Here is a 17,883-nt window from a genome sequence, read left to right on the forward strand (position 1 = left end):
AAATGTGGTCCGAGTTGACCGAAGAGAGGCCCCGGAGCCGTGCTGACATGTGATTTTAGCCGCTGGCGTTGTGCAGTGTGGCGTCGTGTGATTATAAACACGTCCCCGCTTCACACACGCGCTCACGCATTCACACGCAAAACAATTTATCATCCGCATAGCCGTAACAGACTGTTGGGGCAAGTGATGTTAGCGAGCACCTATGAAGGCCGGCAAGGCACACGAGGGGGTGGGTGGGTGGCTGGCACCACGCCGGGCATCTTATGTCTCCCCAGTTGCAATGTTTACACATCGCATCATCTGAGGCTGAGTCGACCTAGGGGAGGCCCAGAACCGGCTCAGCTACTCGTCACTGATTGTTGGCCGTGAGTGAGATTCGAACTCGGGTCGCCCGGATTCGGAGCGCGCTAACCGCCTATACACGACCGCTCCCCACTCAAGCATTGACGCGCCACCCATACATACACAGGGTGCACAGCACAGGCAGCAAGCAAACGCATTCGAATCACACAGCTGGTTCTACGTGTCCATTAAGTAGGGGGTTTGGATGGCGGTTGGAGGTGGAATTGGACAGCGGGGGTGAAACTGGTGGACGATGCGTGGTGGAGCAGGAATGGATGAGCCAGGTGGGGAGGAATTAATAAAAAAAACAAACGCAGCAAAACCGCCCTGGCTACAGCCTCTCCAACCACAACCACATCCCTCGCATGCACATCGCCATCCTGCACCACCACCACCACCAACCCCCATTGAACCCACCCCCTGTCCCCCCACCCCCACACGGGCGCGCTTCGCACGGAGTCACGAGCAGGACTTCCCATCCGCAGCCTCATTCGGAGCTCGTCATCCATCCGAGGAGGAGCGAGAGAGACGCTTTCGCGTCGGCACCGAAATCCGCAAACAAATATCTTTGCGCTCACGTCTCAGCGGCGCACAGAGACGCGCGCACGCACGCACGCGTATATGGACGTGTACGTCGGAGCCGTAGGCACATAGGAACGTGAGCACAGGAACGGCGGCGTGTGCGGCGAAACGAGAAGATCACCGGGAGCGCAATGAGCTCAAGATGTCCCGTCGAGGAGCCAGCGCTGACCAGGGCAACTATGAGCGCGGATCATCGATGCCGGTTCGTGTGGTGACTACGCAAGCCTGTGCCTTTTATATTTATATATGTGTTTGCGTGTGTGTAGTGTGGTGAGGGTCAGGGTCTATACGGGGGGGAGGGGGGGGGGCTTCGCTGCCCTTCGCTAGACTGCTGCTACCCTTGTGCTGTGCGTGTTGTGTTGGGCTGCACTGCTATTGCCGTGATTTGCCTCGTGCCGGTGCGGCGGCGTTGCTTGTTGTGGCACCAGCTCGTGCAGGGACGGGGCTTTGTTTGGTGCGCGTGTGCCTCTGTGTGTGTGTGTGCCTCTGTGTGTGTGCCTCTGTGTGTGTGTGTGCCTCTGTGTGTGTGTGTGCGTGTGCCTCTGTGTGTGTGTGCGTGTGCCTCTGTGTGTGTGTGTGCCTCTGTGTGTGTGTGTGCGTGTGCCTCTGTGTGTGTGTGTGTGTGCGTGTGCCTCTGTGTGTGTGTGCCTCTGTGTGTGTGTGTGCGTGTGCCTCTGTGTGTGTGTGTGCCTCTGTGTGTGTGTGTGTGCCTCTGTGTGTGTGTGCGTGTGCCTCTGTGTGTGTGTGTGCCTCTGTGTGTGTGTGTACCTCTGTGTGTGTGTGTGCGTGTGCCTCTGTGTGTGTGTGCCTCTGTGTGTGTGTGTGCGTGTGCCTCTGTGTGTGTGTGCCTCTGTGTGTGTGTGTGCGTGTGCCTCTGTGTGTGTGTGTGTGCGTGTGCCTCTGTCTGTGTGTGTGCCTCTGTGTGTGTGTGCCTCTGTGTGTGTGTGCGTGTGCCTCTGTGTGTGCGTGTGCCTCTGTGGGTGTGTGTGCCTCTGTGTGTGTGTGTGCCTCTGTGTGTGTGTGTGTGCGTGTGCCTCTGTGTGTGTGTGCGTGTGCCTCTGTGTGTGTGTGTGCGTGTGCCTGTGTGTGTGTGCGTGTGCCTCTGTGTGTGTGTGCCTCTGTGTGTGTGTGTGCGTGTGCCTCTGTGTGTGTGTGTGCGTGTGCCTCTGTGTGTGTGTGCGTGTGCCTCTGTGTGTGTGCGTGTGCCTCTGTGTGTGTGCGTGTGCCTCTGTGTGTGTGCCTCTGTGTGTGTGTGCCTCTGTGTGTGTGTGTGCCTCTGTGTGTGTGTGCGTGTGCCTCTGTGTGTGTGTGTGCCTCTGTGTGTGTGTGTGTGCGTGTGCCTCTGTGTGTGTGTGCCTGTGCCTCTGTGTGTGTGTGCCTCTGTGCGTGTGTGTGCCTCTGTGTGTGTGTGTGTGTGCCTCTGTGTGTGTGTGTGCCTCTGTCAGTGTGTGTGCGTGTGCCTCTGTGTGTGTGTGTGTGCCTCTGTGCGTGTGCCTCTGTGTGTGTGTGTGCCTCTGTGTGTGTGCCTCTGTGTGTGTGTGTGCCTCTGTGCGTGTGTGTGCCTCTGTGTGTGTGTGCCTCTGTGTGTGTGTGTGCCTCTGTCAGTGTGTGTGCGTGTGCCTCTGTGTGTGTGCCTCTGTGTGTGTGTGTGTGTGCCTCCGTGTGTGTGTGCGTGTGCCTCTGTGTGTGTGTGTGCGTGTGCCTCTGTGTGTGTATGTGTGCCTCTGTGCGTGTGTGTGCGTGTGCCTCTGTGTGTGTGTGTGTGCCTCTGTGTGTGTGTGCCTCTGTGTGTGTGTGTGCCTCTGTGTGTGTGTGTGCGTGTGCCTCTGTGTGTGTGTGTGCGTGTGCCTCTGTGTGTGTGTGTGCCTCTGTGCGTGTGTGTGTGCGTGTGCCTCTGTGTGTGTGTGTGCCTCTGTGTGTGTGTGTGCGTGTGCCTCTGTGTGTGTGTGTGCGTGTGCCTCTGTGTGTGCGTGTGCCTCTGTGTGTGTGTGTGAGGGAAGGAGGTAGGCGACTAGCGCGCTGCGCTACGAATCCGGCCACCCGAGTTCGATTCCCGCTCACGGCCACCGACACCCGGTGACGAGTATGTGAACTGGTTCTGGGCCTCCCCTAGGTCGACTCAGCCTCCAGTGAGTACCTGGTGCGGATGTGTAAACATCGCCACTGGGGGGACAAAGGCGGCCGGGCGTGGTTCTGGCCGGCCACCCCCTCGTGTGCCGTTCCTGCCTTCATAGGTGCTCGCTAACAGCACTTGCCCCTACAGTCCGTTAAGGCTATACGGGGGATCTTTGTTTTTGTGTGTGTGTGTATGTGTTTGTGAAGCGGGAGCGTGGTGGCGAGCGATTCTCGCTCACGACCAATACACACACACAGCGATGTTTATCTAAACCGGCGTTGGGCCTCCCTTCGGTTGACTCTACCTCAAATGAGTACCTGGTGCAGTATGTAAACATCGCCACTGGGGAGACAAAGGCGGCCGGGACCGGCCGTGGTGCTGGCCACCCACCCCCTAATGTTCCGTGGCGGTCTTCGTAGGTGCTCGCGAACAGCACTTGCCCTAAAACGTCTATTGAGGCTACACGGGTGACATTTGTCTTGTGTGTGTTTGCGTCAACTAATCAAAATGGTTTCACGCTTCAACACACCGGTGGGCTAAAGCAGTGAACTATTTGTCTTTTGTCAACGTGACACTTTTTTACTGATTGGCCGTGTCGGGTGGTGGAGGGTTACGACACATTTATAAATAACGCGATCTAAACCCAAAAACGTTGATTATGAATAATCAAAATGAACCGGGGAGACAAAGGCGGCCGAGCGCGGTTCTGGCCACAGCACCCGGTGACATCCTGGCGAGGTGCTCACCAATGGCACTGACCATCGTGTCGCCTGTCGAAGGCTATATACACTGAGAAGCGATCACGAAAGTCATTTATAGCCCTTTGTAAATCCACTGCTGGATGAAGGCCTCCCTACGCCGTGGGTCATTGGGGTGAAGCGTGGGGCCACAAGGCCGAGTCAGCCATCACTCGCGACTGATGTTAGCCGTGGCCTGGAATTGAACAGAGGTGTCGGGGTTCAAAGTGCAACGCGATGACCACTTCGCCACCGCTCACTATGAAGTACTGTAGATACGTTGATTCTCGTTCATAAATTCATGAGCCCCTTACGCTTGCGCATTTACAGTCGCCCGAGCTGATGTATGCTCATTATTACATGTGTAGCCCGCACGCACGCATATACACATCGCGAAACCGTTTACAACGCGGAGACTCGATGGAGCCTTCGTACAGCAGTGGAGAGATCATGCACGGCGGCGGCTGACGGTCATTGTGATGGTAATCAATCACAATATCGACGAATTACCAAAGCACTATATCGGTCCTGCCGTTGCTATTTCACGACAGAAATGCAGAGGGCTCATGCGGTGCCGATCTCGTGCTCTTAATTCTGGGCTTCATTTCTCTCTCGATATTTTACTGGCAGGCTGCTGTAGGCGGGCTTGGTGTATGAAAGACCGGAGTTAAGGCACTACCACTAGAGTATGCAAAGGTACGCTTATGTATAATAATAATAATACGTTATTGATGTACCCTATATTCCTGTAAACATATTAACAGGTACAGTATAATACAAAATAGCAGGCGACATGGATGTGGGGTGCACACAATAATTCCGGACTGTTCCGGCTGAAAGTAAAAAGCGACTGCCGCTGTTCCGTGCCCAAATGCTGCCCGGGTGGATGCCGTTGATTGCAAATTAAACGCACGGTCAGTCGTGAAGAATGCACCACAACCCACCACCACCACCATCACCACCCATGGTACACTGCCATTAGATAGCTGTGCAGTATAGGAACAAGCAAGCATGTGCCCAAACAGAACACGATTATTGTTGTTTTTTGTTATATTGTGTGTATATATATAGACGAGATATGGGTAAGGCAGCCAAAGGAGAGAAATGCGCGCAAGAGGAACGGCCACCGCGGAGATGGAGCGATGGAATCAGTTCGCGTGTAAGAGTGGGAAGGATTGTATCAGCACTGGACCGTGAGAGATGGCGACGGCGTGTGGGAGGTCTTCATCCAGCAGTGGATATAACATGGATGATGGTAGCCTTCCTCTCCAAAGGCTACACTGTTGTGTGTGTGTGTGTATAATGAATAGGTCAGGACATCGTGTGAGGTTCATTACATGATTTAGAAAGGACTCCATTATTATTTCATCTTAATGCCAGTCGCCAGTGTGAATAACATTTGCACTATTATTTCAGGGGGAAGCTGCAAAGTCTTGGCAACAAAGCAAAGCGTGTTCACCGTCGGCTAAATCTCATTATACGGGGTGTCAACAAAAACGAACGATACCGTCTATTACTCAGGAATCACAATCACGCAGCAGTTTGAGCTTGGTCGCGAAAACACTGTAACAAACACGCGCTCGCTCTCTCTCTCTCTCAGCCGTGCGAGGATTTCATCTGCGGGTGTCACAGCCCCCCCGTCTAATCCTCCACGTGTCCGCCGTGGTTGTTGGTGACGCACTCCGCGTCACCTCGGCCGCGATCGTTCCAAATGCTTCGGCCACGCTCAGGCTCGTGGGTTAAAGAACATCGATTGCGCGCGCATAAGAGAACGTATTGGCGAGCATTGCAATCACGCAGTTCAAGCTGCTGTCTCGTCAACAACATCTTGAACAATATTCATTTGCGGACGACCCGTGTCAATGAAGGCCACAAACACCTCTTCTGTCCCCTACCCATGCCGTGTCAAGCAATGAGTTGTTTGTCCGTGTGTCTATGTTGTGTATCACTCTCTCTCTCTGTGGCTGTGTTGTCTCTCTCTCTGCTTGTGTGTGTGTCTGTGTTGTCTCTTTCTGCTTGTGTGTCTGTGTGTCTATGTTGTGTGTCACTCTCTCTCTCTGTGTTGTCTCTCTCTGCTTGTGTGTCTATGTTGTGTCTCTGTGTGTCTATGTTGTGTGTCACTCTCTCTCTCTCTCTGTGTTGTCTCTCTCTGCTTGTGTGTCAGTCTGTGTCTGTGTTGTCTCTTTCTGCTTGTGTGTCTGTCTGTGTCTGTGTTGTCTCTTTCTGCTTGTGTGTCTGTCTGTGTCTGTGTTGTCTCTTTCTGCTTGTGTGTATATGTGTCTATGTTGTGTGTCACTCTCTCTCTGTGTCTGTGTTGTCTCTCTCTCTCTGCTTGTGTGTCTGTCTGTGTGTCCCCGTGTCTGTGTTTTGTCTCTCTCTCTCTCTCAAATTTAGTTCTACCTGATGACGATTGCTTGTGTTGCAATCGAAACGTCGTATTCTATTATTTAATTTATTTTCTTTCTCCGTGACTTTACCGAAAGAACCAAAGGGTAATTCCTGCAGTCACGAAAGCTTCAAATCAAGTTTGAGTTCTTTGTTTTTTTCTGTGCCATAAATCACCCACGCTGCTCGATGAGGGATGTCGTGAAGGGCTTCTGCTGAAGCAGTCGAGATATCATTTGCCGCTGTACTCATAGCATTGAGCGCGAGCCACTGTGCACCTGCTCCACCTAAGCCGTCGGATCATAATTATTTCTCTTCTTGGTTCTTTCGGTAAAGTCACGTAGAAGGGAAGTAATACAATAATAAAAATAAAACATAATAAAATAAAATAAAATAATTATTTTATTATGTTTTATTTGCATTATTTTATTACTTCCCTTCTACGTGATTTTATTTTATTATGTTTTATTTTTATTATTTTATTACTTCCCTTCTACGTGATTTTACCGAAAGAACCAAGAAGATGAATCCATGCGGTCACGAACGCTTTAAATCGAAACATAATTATTTCATCACGGATGATGGTACCGTGGTGGACCAATCATCCGTTCACTCTATAGCACTGCGTTATAAGGAAGGAGAGCACATTACAGGGAGATCGGCATCATTTGCATGCCGCACATTTAAGTCCGTGTCTCCCCGATCCAGATTTTCACGACAGAGATTTTACGCACTGATTACAAACTTTTTTTTATGGGCACATTGCGACGTGGCTTTTTTCATAATTAAGTTCAGTTTTCAAAAATAATTCCATCCTGCCATTGTCCGCCTCTTGTATTTGATCGCACTCAATCCGGTCTGTCTCCATTAGCTGCCCCAGGTTACTCGGTATACAAACGTGCGCGTGTTGTCAAGGTGAGACATTACCCCAACCCTAACCCAACAAGACGTTTCCAGTTGTTTAATGCGCAAACGACGAAGCGTGCGAACAGAGAGGCACGGAGACCTTCCAATAGATATCGCGCCTCGACGGGCTCTATCACGAGCGTACACTGAGAGGCAGAAAGGTGATTTTGCTGAATGTAGAGCGTACGTAAGTTAGAGGAACAGAAGTCACTTGAATAGGGAGTCACTTGTCGAGTTACATAGGGATCTATGTCAGAAGCTTTATGAATCCTGGAGAAATCCTGGAGAAATCCGATGAGCTATGAAGCTCTCTTTCAAAGGTGCCCAGTTGATGCCCAGTGGAGAGAGAGATTCACACAGTTACATGATTTCTTTAGACCTGCTTTTCGTGTTGTATTTGGTGCCCCCCCCCACACACCCACCTCCGAGTAGCACGGTTGGCTACGCACGGAGCGAAAGGAGTTCAGCGCGCACACTTCGAGGAATCACATTGAGCGTTAAGTTAAAGTAAGTGGACTTGGAAAGGACACGCCGCCACGAGGAAGATGGACATCCACCGCGGAGATGGAGCGATGGGATCAGCCCGTGTGCAGGCGTTTATTGGACTGTTGCATCGCGAGACGGCGAGAGACCGAGACGGTTTGGGGAGCACTTCATCCAGCGGTGGACAGATCCTGGCCGACGGTTATGATGAATCGTATACCGTGGAAACCATTCACAGTGGTTCATGACACAAGCGTATTCAATAATTTTGTTACGCACTTGCCTGAGCGCAGAGTACACGAGTCTGTCTTTGATGTGTTTTATATTTAGTTTATTCAACGGAGGTAGAACTCTATTAAATTGTCCTTCATTCGGGTCTTACGTGATTATTCCGCTGACGTACTTTCGTAGAATTTTGATCATTTAAAAATAGACAATACATTTATCTTCGTGGGCTATAATCGATGCCAGCTCGTATCCACGGTCATGTCCGTGGTGATTTCTAACATCAGGCCCGCGCCAATTCAGTCTTACCTTACGACAGCCATCGCTGATACACGATTCAATCTCCCAAAAGACGAAGGAGCTTGCTACGATTTCAATCGATCCGATACCCGAACGATGCGACGAGTCTCCCATTCGGCACTGCAACTGGACTCAGCAGTCGACCACCGTCACTGTGCACAGTTTACACATACGGAGCTTTGTCTGGTACACAAATGAAAGGTCAATATATACACACACACGCGTATTAGCCAAGAATAATAATTTCACCCTCTGCTCGTTTGTGTTGGGGGGCAGTAGTGCAGCAGTTAGCACTTCGCTGCGCTACGAACCTGGGCACCTGAGTTCGATTCTCGCTCAAGGCCAACACCAGTGACGATTATCTGAACCGGTCCTGGCCCTCCCCTAGGTCGACTCAGGCTCAAATGCATAACTGGTGCGATGTGTAAACATCGCCACGAGGGAGAGAAATGCGGTGATGGCCACCCACCCCCTTGTGTGCCGTGCTGGCCTTTATAGGCGCTCCATAAAAGCACTTGCCCCAAAAGTCTGTTAAGGCTAGAAGGGGGATCTTTGTCTTTGCATATATTGTGTGGGCCAGGCGATTGCTAATACATCAGCAATAGTGCATTGCATTTCTATGAACCCATGCGATCGGAGTTCCATTTCAGGCCACTGCTAACGGTGGCAATTATCTGAACCGACAGTGGACCTCATCGAGGTCGAACTCAGCGTTACATTTGTACCCGGTGCGATCGATAAACGTCTATTGGGGAGACAAAGGCGGTCAGGTATTGCTGCTGGTCACACGAACCCCTTCGTGACCTTAATAGGCGCTGACTAACAACACTTGCCTCAGTCTGAAATAAAAGGTTATACAGGGAGTCTCCAGTATTTAGTCTGGGTGTATTTGTTCCATTATCCTGATCAGTAGAAATGCCGAATTGTGCAGACGCGATTTCTGACAATGCAAAATCACTTTACTGTGATTACCAACGTTGAATCGATTAATTAAAAAGTCAGCCTTACTAATGCTACAATCACCATCGCTAGAGCTACATAAGCGCTTGCTTATCTTCGTGCGGCATGTTCTAAAAGTAAGATGCAACCCGTCTCTGCTGATACTCAAATTGTAAGACCATACCGACGTGGCCGATAAAAAATTCAACAACAACAAAAAACCCTCACTCAGCCCTTTATCACTTCACGGCTGGATGAAGGCCTCCCCCGTGCCTATGTCGATCGTGAGGGTCGGTGCGAGTCGGGTGAAAGACCGGTGTCGGTATAGTTCGCCAATGATGTTAGCCGTGAGCAGATGTCCAAAGTCAGGTCGCCGGTACACGGCCCACTGTGTCACCGCTCCCCACCACATCTACCCTCTCGCACGCAAATCGACAACAACACAACACCTACACGCTCATTTCTCATGGAATATTTTCCGCACAACAAAATCGCCCCCCCCTCCTCCTCCTCTCTCAACCCTCTGGGTGAGTGGCTGGGTTGGTGGTGGAGGAGTTAATTTCTGGAGCTCGGCCCTGGACAGCTCCGGTTACAATGAAGCCCTGCACACACTCCACTCCAGCGGGAAGCACGGCAAGGCGACATGCACCCACCGTATGTCGGCAGCGCGAACATTTGGCCAAAGAGTAATCCCCGAACATTGGAATGTGACAAATGTTGTGATTCGAATGCTATTTGTATGGCAAGCCGTTTGTTGCTGTATTCCATTAATTATACTTTATACGGGTTTTTTTGTATTGTCGGTAGAATATTTAACACACGCATTTAACGCGTCATCAATTATAACCGACGACAAATCAAGCAAGGCGGTTAACTCGTCGCCCATGACCGAGGACGTTCCCGAAATAAGCCTCTTCAATATACCCTCGGACATTCAACACGCGTTATAAAGAATCGAACCCGGTGACGCGTATCACGCCACTAGATTTGAGCAACCTCCACGAAACGCGTCGACCCTCACCCCCTCACCCCCTCTCCCCCCACCACCAGCAGCAGCAGCCACGCGGTGCCTCTCTCCGCGCTCCACCAGACGCGCGCATCGTTCCCCGTGACGCGCAGGGGTTTGTGTCTCGTTCCACAGCGTCGTTCTCGCGGTGGTGGTTGGTGGAGTCGTTCTCGGGTCAAATGTTCGGTCCGGAGATTTTTTTTTTGGTTTGTTTGTCCAGACGATGGCGACATTGCTTCGAGTTCCTTGCGAACGACCAACAGCGGCGTGCTGCGGTGTTGGGACGGTCTTGCCAAGAAATACTAAAACGATTACCCCCACACCACTTCACGGTGGTCAATTGTGAGCATGCTATTACCGTGTTCTCCCGATTCGTGTGTGTGTGTGTGACCAGATTTGTGTAACTTTATTGCAGGGGGGGGGGGCTTCGTGTTTGGTGCGTCTTACTTTCCAGAGCGTATTATCATCCGCACAGCAACGGTAATCGAGGTAGCTATGCAAATATGGCTCGACAGATGAGCTGCGTGGACGCCAATTACCTGGTTATAAAAGGTATGCTGGTGTTACCATCATTACGATTGCTATCGCGGAAAGTCTAGCCCCACGCTCTCATTCAAAGGAGCATTATTCTAATCCAGAGAGCGTCCTTCAATTTAAGACTAATTTTTTTATTCACTAATTTTTAAAACCTTTTTATTACCACATAGCGATTTTTCAGTAAAAAAAATTGAGCAAATACGCACGAAATATTTTTTTTTGCTTTTAAATCCCATACAGTGGTATCATTTAGCTTTTAAAATCAATACGCGCTAGAAGGGTCCAACAATCTGCACCCTACCGCTGAGCATCGCATGGACACGTGTACTGGAGTCCTCGTGCGTGTGAGCTCATCTCCAGGGGGTCAAACACAAGGCCTCACACGGCCTGCATGTGTTGCCAGGTGATGACTCTGGGACACAGAGGAGCTCAGCTTCACTTATTTGTCTTGGCCTAGTCGGTAGCAACCCAGTGAACATATGCAACGTTGTTGTCCTTCCCCCGCCACTCCGATTAGCACGGGTGGCTACGTACGGTGCAAAAGAAGTTCAACATTAAACGGGTTGGAACAAGGTTTGCCCAGCGTTGCATGTGAACTTTGGAGGGATGGCACTGTGAGACCCCGCTTGATTATGAAAAACTGGGCCTAGAAACCTGAACCATTTTGTCCCCGAGGTTTAAAATCTGAGTTTTGGTAAGGGCCACATTCCGAGCAACGATGGCCCTTTCATTGTGTACACAAGCGGCCACGCACGAAACGTGACACGTGCTGTGTTCAATAAGGGAAAGGTGTGTCCTAATACCGAAAAAATAACGAGACATCCGTGACTAATCGATGACTTGGTGGGCAGCAGAGAGCAGTACTGCTCGCGTTCCCACATCTACAGGCTCCGGCCTTCACCGACCGCCACTAAGTAGCGCGACGTACGATCAAGTAATCCCCCACCCTAGCCAAACACGCCCTGGGAAGGCCCTCGTGCAGCAGCGGGGTGGTCCAAAAAAAAACAACGGCTATCCATGTGACACGTGATCAAAGATTGCGCATTGACTCCCCCCGCTGTTTTTGTTCTATTCCTATTCCGGCTGCTGTAGATAACTGTCGCGAGCCACACCCAGCACCATGGAGTCGCAGGTGCCTCCACTGCTCGACTTGTCGGGCCCCTCCTCGTCCCCGTGCGGCGCCGCCTCCACCGCCGCCTCCACCGCCGCCGCCTCCGCCGATCTGCCCGCCGAGCTCCGCCCGGCCGAGGCGGTGGTGCTGTGCCTGCTCCTGTCGGCCTCGTGGCTCGCGTCCGTCGCGGGCAACGCCCTCGTGTGCCTGGTCATCCACCGCAGCCGCCGCACCCAGTCCACCACCAACTACTTCGTGGTGTCGGTGGCGTGCTCCGACCTGCTGCTGGCCGGCACGGCCGCGCCCCTCGCGGCGCTGCAGGTGGCGATGTCGGGACGCTGGGTGGCGGGCGACGGCGTGTGCCGGGTGGCGAGGCTCGCGCTGTACCTGGCGCCGGCCGCCCAGATCTACGTGCTGCTGTCCATCTGCCTCGACCGCTTCTACACCATCGTCTACCCGCTGAGCTTCAAGGTGTCCCGTGAGAAGGCCAAGCGCATGATCGGCGCCTCCTGGACCCTCACGGCCGTCCTGGCGTTGCCGGCGTTGTACTTCTACCGCGCGCGGGAGGGCTGGCCGGTGAGCTGCGCGTCGTACCTGCCGTACACCTGGGAGGGGCTGCTTTACGGCTGCCTGCTGCTGCTGCTCGCGTTCGTGCTGCCCTGCGTCTTCATGGTCCTCTTCTACCTGAAAATCGTCAAGTACATCTGGAGGATCGGCTCCAACGGGCGCACGGTGCAGCGCACCATGAACAGCGTGCCGCGCACCAAGGTCAAAACCATCAAGATGTTTCTCATCCTCAACGCGGTCTTTCTCACTTCGTGGCTGCCCTTCTTCGCGCTCCAGGTCTGGCACCCGGGCGAGGACGAGCGAGCGGGCTCCGCCTCCACGTTCCTCGTGGTCTCGGCCCTGGCGCTCAGCTGCTCGGCCGCCAAGCCGACGCTCTACTGGGTGTACAACTCGAACTTCCGCCGCGGAGTCAAGGAGACGTTCTGCATGGCGCCCATGAAGTGCTACCGCAGCAACGCCTACACCATCACGACGAGCTCGCGCATCGCCAAGAAGAACCACGTGGGCATCGTGGACCTGCCCGCGCCCAACAAGACCGTCACCAAGGACACGGTCTACGAGACGTTCGACAGGGACGCCAAGGAGAAGAAACTCGCCTGGCCCATAAACACAAACTCGCCCAACACGTTCGTATGACAGCGATGACGGCGACGACGACGGCGATGGCGGCGAACTCTGGACACGCCTTCGCTTTGCGCTATTCATCTTGCAAGAGGTCACGATGGTACTTCTCCCGATGTAACCCGATTATTATTTTGGGTGCAGATAACGCGCGCAGTCAATATTTGGTGGTGATACATGGTGGAGCCGACAAGTGGGAGAGGACCACGACTCGTAAATCAGATGCCGGGGGATGCACGGAGACCTCCCTTGGTGTCCAGTTTCGTACCAATGTACAGATCTGGCGACGTCACCCACAACAGCACAGCCCATGATACAAGGGTGACTACAACCCACTGGACCGAGGGCATTATCATGGCCTCTCTGGCATCACAAGAGGCAGGCTACTGGAACACTTGCTACTAATTATTATTAATGCTATGGACACAGTCGAATAATGTAAAATACTGTACATACGCATGGCAATGAAATACAGGGTGAAATGATGCAGGACTTTTTACGTATGTAAATGTCACTTGGGATCACTTTTGTTTCCTCGTTCCCTGAGGGAAGGGGTCTGCCGATTGCACTCGCCTGCTTTGTTTGTATGGGTTCGTCATCACAACGGGGAGAGAGGATGGGAGGGGGCGCTGCAGTGGCCACTGCAACCAAGCCGTTCCAACGCAAACCAAAGCAGTCAACGGAATGGATGAACGTATCGATTGTTACCAAGTCGAGCTGAAAAATGACACACAGGCTAGATGTATTGCGTGCGTAACGGTTGCGCAAAAAAAGCGAAAGCGATATTTTTTTGTTTAAATAAAGCAGAAGCCATTTCAAGGTGTTGACGTGTCTCGTTCACGTTACTTAACGACTTGCGATTCATGTTTTTCGAGGCCTCGATCAAAAGTTCACAAATATTTGCTGGCACACATAAGCACCACGTGCCATGGTTAAATATATATATATAAATACATACGTACAGCCCCTTATCGATCCACTCGTGGATGAAAGCCACCCGACGCTGTCTGGCCATGGGGGTTGTTTGACGATACGTCACCACGGTTGGCTGCGTATGGTGCGAAAGAAGTTCAACATGCATAGATGAAGGTCAGTGAATGCTGCGCAAGCTTGTCGCGGGGATTTGTTCAGATATCGCTCGCCACTGGTGTGAGCATGGCTGGCAATCGAACTCAAGTCTCACCGATTAATAGTGAAATGCGCTAACTACTGCGCCACCACTCCACTCACACCATTAGTTAATGCAGTCTAATTGTCTCATTTATCTACTTTTGCTGCTGCTACAGCATGTTGCTATGAACAAACTGCTCCTAATCACAGTTTGCAAACAGATATGAATTTACATTGCAAACAAGGTCATCTAAAATCTATTTCGATTTAAAGCTTTCGTGACTGCAGGGATTCATCTTCTTGGTTCTTTCGGTAAAGTCACATAGAAACGTCGTGAGAATTGTTTTATTATGTTTTATTTTTATTATTTTATTATTTCCCTTCTACGTGACTAAAATCTATTGTTCCAAAAAAATTCTAAACACGAGGCAGCCACTGGAGCAAAGTAGAAACGCATTTGTTTTGGCAACTGCATTGCGCTCGTGTTCCCGTTGGGCCTGCCTCGGCTTGAGTGCTTCTATTGACCTTGGTTTTTCTAGGCAGCCATCGGCATGGTCCACCCCAACTCGGCAATTGTCGAACCTCTTCCCCGCGTCCTTCGCCGCGTCCGTCGGTTGTGAGTTGCAGTGGAGCTCATTGACAGCTCACTGCTTTAGCGGTGACCCCGTGCTGGGCAGAGGTCTCACGTCCAAGGGAGACACGCATGCGTGCGGTTGCATGGGACACATTGTGGCACTCGTGTTTGTAATTTAGAAGGCATCGGGTGCAATTGTAGGCTTGCGATAAGTAATGCAACATAAGCATGAAAGAGAACATGCAAACGCCAGTCGTCCTCGCAGCAACGGCTTTTGGCTAACCATCGCACGCTTTCAGATGCACTTCTGTGGCCGTCTGGAACGCTCTTCCTTCCGATATTAGGAAACCACTGGAGCTACACACTTTTAAATATACATTGAAAACTCATTTCTTTAGAACTTATTTTGGTGATTAGTTTGTTGTCTTTCCCCCGTACCTCCGATTAGCACGTTTGGCTACGTAAGAAAGAAGTTCAACATATCCATATATACAGCGTCAGTGTTGTTGGCAGAAATGTTGCACTGGATAAGACGTGCGCAGGATGAGGAATGGCCAGTTGCCAAGACACGAGTCCAGTGACCCAGGGAAGACTGAAGAGCTGGGATATTCTTAGTTCACATCTAAAGGTCTCTGTAGGAGTCTGTGGTACTCTGTGTGAGTCTGTGGGTCTCTGTGTGAGTACGTGGGTCTCCGTGTTAGCCTACGCATCTCTGTCCCAGTCTGTGGGCCTCTGAGTATAGGGCAGATGTTGTGATGCTGTCAGGGCAGACCTTGGAGGTCGCGCATCTGCTGCTCAGCATCTGCAGGATTTGGCGGACGGTATAAACCGTTGGCGAGCAAGTGGTGGCATCAGCATCTATGTCCATGTTGGCATCTTTATTGGCTGCGATGTCGTTTTTCTGCCGAGGTCACAAGGGTTTTCGTTGGCTTCCCCAACACCACGTCGCGGCATACTGGCACACATTGGGAGTCAGGGTGTCGGGGTGTTGCAGAGCTCGCGAAGGCAATCTATTTTGGGGGCATTTGCAGAAGAGCGGACGAGTCTATAACCGTCGCCGAGTTTGGAAAGCCATTCAGATGGCGGCTGGGACCGCCAGATGGATTCCATTTGCGATGATAGGGTGTTGGGCAATGATTGGCGATGGAGGAGGTAGTCGCACATCCCCGCGTGCAGTTCTGATGCAGCAAGTGAGGGTAAATGGGAAAGGGGGCACATAGCAGAGTGGAATGGTGAGCCACATTTTTTTTGCAACAGTGCACACAACACTGTAGGAGTGACACACTCCCAGAAGGCCGTGTGGTTGATGGAATGTGTAAAAAATATATACACACGCTTTTGCATTTTACTCACGTGGAAGGACAGATATGGGAAGGAGGGGGTAATTGGGTGCATCATTTATTTTGTGTTGATACGTGTCCACCATGAGGATGAAAATGTACACTGCCTCACCACGAGTTTTGTTTTTGCCCTTTTGTCAAAGTATCGTTCTGAGCAACATCCCTGCCGCATCAGATCAAGCTCCTGACCGATGACCACCCACACCCTCCGTAAACACTGGCTGTAGATTGGAAATAGAAAAATACCACGATGTTTGGATGAACCAAAAAAATGCACTCAGGGGTTCAAGGAGTTCAGGCGCTCACTACCCCCCCTCCATCCTCCCCTCCCCACCACCGTCCCCAACATCATCAACCCCTCCACGTCTGCTCCACCCACTCAGCACTCACCATTACCAAACACACGCAACAAACACAGGGAGCACACCCATTATTATCAGATTGAGTAATCAATTGACGTGCGGGAGATGCATGATGTTCCCAATCATTGTCTTACAATGTATAATGGAAAACCTGACGGTCCTTTGTCAATTCACTGCTGGCTGACGAAGCCCTCCTCCTTCCCACGCCGTGCCTGCTACGGCATGAATCAGAATCTTAATTTATCCCGGAGAAATTCGATGAGCTCTGAGGCTCTTTTCACAGATGACCACACTTGTCTACACTGGTCGGTACGTGTTTCTGAAGGGGCGGTGGGAGGGTACTTACTCAGGAACATTTCAGACACAGTCCGAAACACCACTGACGTCAGATTTAGTCGGGAATCGAACCTTTTTGCATCGCGCCTCAGCTAACCGCTGCACCACCGCTCCACCCAATTAATTTTCAAGAGCCAATTTAATTTGTTTGTTAAGTTTACAAATAACGAGTTCGCATTCTGACATTCAAACGAAGGTTTTGTGCTGCCCATCCGCTGCTGAAACGAAGCCCTCTCCACGCCGCGCTGTCGTGCGGGTGGCTTTTGATTGGATGGCGATGACATCACCCGCTGATCAATTCCCCACCAGGGTCGCTCTGAGTGAGCGATTTTGACGGAGCCCTCTCAGCTTTTCATCGGCCCCCACACCCCCCACCCCGCCTCATCCGATCCGACACAGAGCATCGGCTCCGGCGGACCCTGCCCATTCATCGAGCCAAACGCTGCCCCTCAACGCTGCCCCTCAACGTTGCGTGCAGAGGTGGGGAGGCGGCGGCGGGGGGGTGGAAGGAATAACGAGAGGAGCACACGCTGCTCACCAGCAGATGACCACCCGCTGGGGTGTTCTATACGCGGTGAGTAGACGTTGCACAAATATGGCAAAGCGTGTGAGACCACGGGAACGGTTGTGTGTTGTGCAGGAGGATCTCGAGGCGGATTTGGTCGGGTTTCGAGGATGAGGTGTCGCTGGCGACGCAAAGGCTGAAGGGAAACGAGAAGGAGCTCACGGACGCCCCGAGCCGTTAGCTCGATCGAGCAGTGCCAGGATTCACGCACAAATATTTAGGTGTATGAAACATCAGCTATGGAGGTCAAATCTTAAGAAGCGTAGCAAGCGCCTTCACATGAAAATGTCATCCATCTCAATTTTGGCTTTATTTTTTTATCTCAATAAATCTCTTATTTTTGTTAGAAATGTATCTAATCTCACTACATCTCTTGTCTGCATCTCTGCTGTTATCTCATTCGGGTGTTGTTAATTTACAGTGGCTCGCACCGCATGCCCACTGACATTCTGTCTCCGTACCGAACAATGACCTGGTATCCAATTCACAGTCTTTTTTCTTCCCAATAAGCACCATTTATTCACAAGAGAATTGTTTGCAAAATGGACAAGACAGATTTGTTTTCATGTGCTTCCAAAAAAGTATATACCCTGCTCATGAACAGGATACAAATACATGTCCATCATATGTTGTTGAATACATGCGCATTGAAGATGCAATAAATACGTTTCAAGCCGAGCGAACATCTAGACATCTGTAAAAAAAGAAAAAATAACTTTATAGCTCATCGGATTCCTCC

The 17,883-nt window shown here is 51.3% G+C and overlaps 1 protein-coding gene across 1 annotated transcript; it reads left to right on the forward strand.

Moving 5' to 3' along the window:
- The first annotated feature begins 831 nt into the window (after positions 1–831).
- On the forward strand, positions 832–13,680 carry GPR19 (G protein-coupled receptor 19). Its single transcript, XM_078596906.1, has 2 exons — positions 832–1,126; positions 11,651–13,680. The coding sequence occupies exon 2, from the start codon at positions 11,679–11,681 to the stop codon at positions 12,870–12,872; it is 1,194 nt and encodes a 397-aa protein (XP_078453032.1). The 5' UTR covers positions 832–1,126; positions 11,651–11,678; the 3' UTR covers positions 12,873–13,680.
- Positions 13,681–17,883: the final 4,203 nt, after the last annotated feature.

This window comes from Lampetra planeri, chromosome 8 (assembly GCF_965212315.1).
Source record: "Lampetra planeri chromosome 8, kcLamPlan1.2.h2, whole genome shotgun sequence".
Lineage (NCBI taxonomy): Eukaryota > Metazoa > Chordata > Hyperoartia > Petromyzontiformes > Petromyzontidae > Lampetra > Lampetra planeri.

Coding starts and splice junctions, on each gene's coding strand:
- GPR19 (XM_078596906.1), top strand. CDS start 11,679: ATGGAGTCGCAGGTGCCTCCACTGCTCGACTTGTCGGGCCCCTCCTCG.